Below are 7,013 nucleotides of genomic sequence, written 5' to 3'. Positions count from 1 at the left end.
TTGTTTTTACGGTCATATACATCATACAAGGTACGGTTCTTTAATTGTCGATTATCACGATTGAACAGTACATTCGTGTAGGAAAAAAATTACAAAAAAATACTGATCGAAAATTACACTACGCATTAGGGAAGGAAAAGTTTTATTTCAAACTTTTAATCACTTTCAGAGATACAATATAATATACATCCAAACATATAGAATAATAAAAAAAACCTAGAAATTCCTGTGAGCAGAACTGGCCTAGTTCCTAATGCCTAAAGCAATTCTAGTCTTGTAGGTAGAAGCTGAAATAAATAATGTGGATCTAGTAGAAAGGAAAAAAAGAACACGAGATACAAGGGTGGCATAAATTAAAAAACAATTACCTTAAAAATCAAGAATGACATGAGAATTTACTAAATGTAAACACGTTATCTTATCCACGAAGAGATTAAATATTAATCTATCATTGGAAATTCGCCGAAAACCTGCGATGACATTCGACTGATTGATATATTCATAAGAGCATGAGCGATTACAGTATTTATGATTAAAAGTTCTTCAGGTCGCATATCTGATATTTATGCATTTTAATTCACGTGAAATTAAGTTTCATGATAAAATTGTGTCCAACTCTCAAATTTCAATGAAGAAATAACATTTGAAATCCCCTGTGTATTATTTTAGTGACTTATGGTAATTCTTTTCCATAAAATGGGAGATTTACCTTGCTATGTGTACTACATGTAAATACAGATACAGTGAATGATTACATGTTCCTCTGCAAGGTTAAAAACTGTAGCTTCTATGGTAAACATAAATAAACATTTATTGGTACAATAAATTGTTTTAAATGCAAAATTTTTCATAACTCATAACTCATGTATTTTTTTTTATTTAATCATTACCCTTTCGGATGCTCCTTCAATTGACGGCTAGATTTTATAGTTTGGACCAATTAAATGAAGTTATACGTATCTCGTGGTAAATTTACTCTAGCCATTTTTTATCGGGGAAGAAGCCGCACAATTTTACAGCAACCGTCACTTCCCCTCCACCACCCAATTTTGTAATTTTACATGTTAATTCATTGTAATTTGTTGTTAGTAAGAATGTAAAAATTGAAAATATTTGTTTAATATGGTGCAATGGCTTTTTTGTACATCACCTTTTTGCTTCTTAAGTTTTTTTTACCATTATACTCTTGGCTGGACTGTTCTTGTATCATGTGATTAGGAAATATTATGTCATATGACTAATCTAAATGTTAAACTAGTCAATTTGTGATAAACTGTATATTTTGATTTAAGCCCAGCCAATTAATTGTTATATAACTTTTTTGTAATATGTATTGTATGTTTTAGTTTTAGTCAATTTCATTCATTTGTTATTATAATAGATAGTTTTCAGTAGACCCATATTGTGTTATTTCCCGTAATCTTGTGGGTCAAACAGGTAATTTTCCCTCTTTGTCCTACCAAATATACGAGGGTGTAGCAGAAATATTTGGTGAAAAATCGTTATTGAATAAGCATTATGAAATAAAGGAGGCTCTAACAAATGTATAGTTGTCAGAAAAACAATGCTTCCCAGACCACAATAGCCAGTATAAAAAGTTAAAGTTGGTTGAATTATGAAAGAATATGAGCAGGTTGACCCACAATATGGCTGCCGAAGGGAAATAACTCTTGTTAATTTGGGTCTACTGAAAACAATCTATAAATGACAATTTCACTCAATTGCGTTTTTAAGGTAGGATTCTTCTCTGCTTTCTGAGTAGATGAAATATTCAATGTATATTTGCCTAAATGTCTTATGTATGGAGGTGAAAGAACTTTGAAAGGCCATATTTTTCTTCCTCATCACAATTGTACAACTTAAGATAAAAATGGTAAACAATCTTCGAAAACTAGAAGTGACTATATATTTAGCGGAATGGTGGTGTGTGAAAATATATTCTTTTCTGCCTCTCAAAATAATTATAAAACAATGAATTTATTTATAACTTTTACACAATCAACGATTTTTCAAATGTTAGCTAAATTAATAATGAGGGACTAAAGTTTTAAAATACATTAAATAAATATGATTTTCCAAACAAACTACAATTATGTAAGCTTTTAAAAGTTTCCAATCTAAGTACATATGTGAGCCAAAAATTCTTAGAAAGTCTTTTTACTCTCTTAGTAAACTGTCAAAACTTTTTTTCTTCCTTATTCTGTCCAAGGAAAAGTCGATGACCTTGACCTGACCTTGACTGTGATATAAAACGATCAAAACTAATCTAACTGATACAGTACCATAACTTACGTATATTGTCTTCTTGATTCTGTAAAGATTTCATTAATTTTTAAATACAAGAAATACAGTTCTGTGTGAGATGAATCCTACCTTAATAATTAATTGTTATAAGTTTAGGAAGACAAGCTTTGAATGGCCAGAATTGTCTTGTCTCACTTTCAGGAAAATTTGTGGATATAAAATTTCTTAAAAGATCTGGGGCCGTCTTGATCGCTTAATTTTCTCAAAAGATACTAAACACAGACGCAAATGAAACTTAAGTTCTACAGCCACTTTAGATACTCCCTCTTAAATAGAAATTCCACAAATAAATCTCTCTTCTTCTAAATAAGTAACGTAGATATTTTTCCATTGTAGAGAATCTTGATCGTATAACATTTAAAAAAGCCAGTTAAAATAACAGACACTTTTCAGTTACTTAACTTTCTAATATACAAAACGCTAGACTGTTTATTGTATTTTATTGGTTTTTTTTTAATTCAGGAGCTACATGAATACTGAAGGTAAAGAAATATTTTACTAATTTAATCAAATTTTGTAGATTGAACTTTCATATTTAACATCATTGATTTGTTTGCATCAGAAAATTATTAACATGTTTTTCTCCGTCATGAAAATATAGATAACTGATTAAATATCTCCAAAATTGAAACACAATTATTATAATGAAATGGTTAATATTTAAAGTGTTTATTTTATTCCTTTAAACTATGCCATTACTGTTAAGTATGCGGTGCTTTGTGTGCAATCTGCAACTTCCTTGAGTGTTCCTGAACCATGGTAATCATCCTGAGTAGTGAAGTTTTGTTTAATCGTAGTTCCTTCTTCTTCAGGGTTAATAGGTCCATCATTGACTGAATGATACGGACTTTCAAATCCAATGTGTAATTCATGATCTTCCATCTTTTCCGTGTATTCGTTTCCATTTTGGGGGTTACTTGAAGTGTAGAGCGATTTCAAGTAAATTGTTATTGCAGAACCAAATACGAAAATAATCAGAAACAAGATAGTTAAACCATAAGCTAAATGAACGATAAAATGACGGCCATTATCAGGTATAATAGGAACCAGACTTCTATTGCACGGATTTGTTACGTTTTTGATTGTTAGTTCTAAGAATATTTTTGTTGTTTCGACTGTTGGTATATCTTTTGCTGCAAAAAACATATTAATTTTATTAAGATCCCTTTTTATCAATTTAATTTTTAATTTATCTGTTTAAGTTTTTTACTTCGTAGGAGACATTTCATGTACATGGATACACATTTCTCACCGGTTTGACATCCGTTAACATAGTCGCAGTTGTCAGGGGAGCAGTCACATTGCATTAAACATCGATAACCGTAATTTGGATACACACACTTTGAGTTACAAAACAGACCTTTATAACCATTTCTGCATTCTAAAATATAAAAAGTATCATAGGAAAACTGTACAAGAAACTAACTGTTATTTAATTTTCACGAAGGCGAGATTGGTTTTTATTAATATTTTTTAAAAGATAAATAAATGCAAGTGGCAATAAGACCTGGTAGTCGACAGCCTAATGCAAAGTCACACAACTCCTCTTGACACTTGCAATACTGCTGACACTCAAAACCATATGACGGGTAAGGACATGTCCTATTGCACTGTACACCAATATAGCCGATGTCACATTCTAAAGACAATAATATTATTGTACTTAATTACGTAGTTTATTTAACTAAAGCATTATTATATCTAATGAAAGGTAAATATAATTCTCTCGTTTACCATTTAATTACGTACTATAGTACAGGATGTGAAATTCTTTGATACTTTGAACATGTTGAATTTGATGTACTAAATTTTTAAAGATTTTTTAGTTTTAGTCATGACTTTTTCTGACATATTATTGTCAATAACAGATTTATTTTTTGTTGAAACGACTTGCTTTATATTTAGTAAAAAGTTTAAAAGAGTAACTATATTTAAATTCAAAGCTTGATTTACTTCGTAAAAACTAGTTTTTCGCTAAAATTGAGATGTCAGCATATGTCTCTGAAGGGCTTCAAATTTGATCTTTTCTCAGCACTCAGGGTCATTGAGCAGTAGGGGATGAAATGTAAGGTCTCATACATATAACCCACAACTTTAACTTCAAGTTCTGCCTAGCGCATGGCGAGGAAAAGGTTGCTACTAATTTTATATCGATTAAGGTCCGTCCTGGCCAAAATTTGAATGCACGATCTCCCGATCACGGAGTGAGCAACTCTACCAAATAAGCTACTGTTAACAGATTTAAGTATTTAATTTAACTTAAGAGTTTTATTTCAAACAATAAAACCTACAGATTTTCTATTACGATATAAAAGATATAAATTGTCGCTGAAATATTTTTTGAGCATTTGAAAGCGTAACAAATATATAATCGACTAACCTCCCTCCAATAGGAATATGTACGGAAACAATTATTGTTACATGTTATATATAAATCAATATTTCTAGAAAAGTTTTAAAATTTGAATCAAAATTATTTAGTTATTTAAGCACATTTTTAAAGCATTAATATTTTCTCGTGGTTAAAGATTAAATCTTAGCCTGTCGACGAATTGCGTACACACATGGATGTTCTAATACATAATTAAATTGTTTAAAATTGATATTACAAATTACAAAAGAATACTTGATAGAAAAAAACCCAAAATCAGGACAACTTACTTTCACAGCTGTGACTAGTTTCGTTCCATGTATAACCGGTGCAGCATTTACCTGGTCTTTAAAAAAATGAATTAAAAAATGAATAAAAACCGCAAATTTAACGAGAGAGAGAGAGAGAGAGAGAGAGAGAGAGAGAGAGAGAGAGAGAGAGAGAGAGAGAGAGAGAGAGGAGGATAAGAATATCATACCCATCACAATTTGGTAATTTCTTTTCACAGAGCGCTGTCAGTAAAAAGTAGTAAATCATCAGGAATTGGAAAAACATGTTCTAACATGTATCAACCAAATCCGAGAACTAGGCTGCAGAATTTACTTACTTATGGATGATAATATATTAATCTAATGTATGTTTTAAAATATATTTCACGCTATCACCAAACACGAATTCTGTACTTTGAAAGTTCAGAATAAAGTCTGTAGCATTGTCAATGTTTCAATATTTCCTTATTTCAATAGTGTAGTCGTATAAATTCTTGACCAAATTTCAAGTAATTTGAACGTTATAACTCGAAACATAGAGGCTAATAAAAAAATCAAGATCTGATCTTAATCAAATGGATGTAATCTTTAGACAGGATCTCAACCTTGCAAAAATTATCCGACTACGTGGTCTTATAACAGGAAGATATATTTAACGAAAAAAAATGGACCGAATGCTGTCATATCTAATCAAAAGGCAATTATTTGAATGAGATATAAAAAAAATTAAATGTAAATGCATGTGGCTTATCCTACTGCATATATGGTTGTGCATTTACATATTTACATAGCAAAAACGTACGCCATTTGCCTTATATGAAATTTATAAAACACGCCCTCACCTTGTTATATTAGAGAAATAGAATAATAGCGATGGCAAAGTTGAAGTCATTTGTATTATACATATCATAAGATAGAAGGTGTAAAATGATTTCTTATTCAATCTTTTACAAAAAGACGAGCAAGGTAAACTTTATCGCAAATCTCATGTCGTGATAATCATCTGTTTTTATTTCACTTATGCTTTTTAAAACATAAAATACATGTTTCAATTTTCTAAAAACTCTACTTTATTCTACATTACTTCTCCTCCTTCAAAAACAGAAAACATAAGCCATTAAGTTTGTGCGTTTGTATGTGTGCGGGGGAAGAAACAAATGGAAAATCACTCGAAACTCAAAACAATCTTTGGAGCTTTTTGGAGGGTTTTGACCGTTGTCGCATAATATTTGGTCCGCCTCGTTTAAAGGTCCGGCCGGACCTAATACGATATCATATTTGGTCCGCCTTTTATAAGAAAAGGTCCGGCCCGTATAAGAAAAGGTCCCCCTGCGTTTTAAGGTCCGGGTGGTGCAAAATGTTTTAATCTTGAATTTAACATATGAAATTAAGGCTACCGGGTAGTTTGTTTATATTATATGATGAAAGAAGGATTAACCCTGTTGTGTTTTATTTTTTGTACAACATACAAGTATCTCTAGACAAGAATCTACTCGTATAGTGTGCTTTAAGCAGTGCCGTTTAGGGCCATGATTTCTTTAAAAATCATGCCACAAGTATTTTGCAAGTGTTTGTTTTTCCTTAGAATTTGCTATTTGTAAATTAGTACGATTAAAGGTGTGAAATCTGTCGGTGTGTATAGCTAATAAAACAATGGGTGTGTGACGTATTTGTTTACCTGACAGGTACCCACCGTACCCACAGTAGAGCCCGCGGCAGATGGCGCTGTCATTGAATGGTTGGTGAACCTAATGGTCATGTGTACCTAATGGTACATATTAATAGATCTTATTTTTTAATTAAAAATATTATGCCAAGAGAGAGAAATATTCAGGCGTACACTTCAAAAGTGCAAAATTTTTGATAATTATAACCATACATGTATAATCTTTATTTGAATATTTAAATCTAAATATGGCGTATCTGAGCTAAAAATTAAAAATACAAGATTAAGCATAGATTTACATGAGATTTGGTTTTTAGGTTCAAATCAAAAATTTCACCGATATTGAACTTAAATACCCCCACGTTTCTATTAGTTAAATTCAAACTAATTGAATTAAAACTGT

At 30.9% G+C, this 7,013-nt stretch overlaps 1 protein-coding gene across 1 annotated transcript; it reads right to left on the bottom strand.

Moving 5' to 3' along the window:
* Nucleotides 1-2,991: 2,991 nt before the first annotated feature.
* Nucleotides 2,992-6,703, bottom strand: LOC134258597 (multiple epidermal growth factor-like domains protein 10). Its single transcript, XM_062741151.1, has 4 exons — nucleotides 6,643-6,703; nucleotides 3,812-3,943; nucleotides 3,557-3,685; nucleotides 2,992-3,437 (listed from the first exon to the last, which is right to left on the bottom strand). Exons 1-4 carry the CDS (start codon nucleotides 6,701-6,703, stop codon nucleotides 2,992-2,994), a joined length of 768 nt encoding a protein of 255 aa, XP_062597135.1.
* Nucleotides 6,704-7,013: the final 310 nt, after the last annotated feature.

The sequence above is a fragment of the Saccostrea cucullata genome, unplaced genomic scaffold (genome assembly GCF_032062105.1).
Source record: "Saccostrea cucullata isolate Sc308-1 unplaced genomic scaffold, CSIRO_AGI_Scuc_v1 ctg470, whole genome shotgun sequence".
Classification (NCBI taxonomy): domain Eukaryota; kingdom Metazoa; phylum Mollusca; class Bivalvia; order Ostreida; family Ostreidae; genus Saccostrea; species Saccostrea cuccullata.
This window is presented reverse-complemented; position numbering and strand designations above follow the sequence as displayed.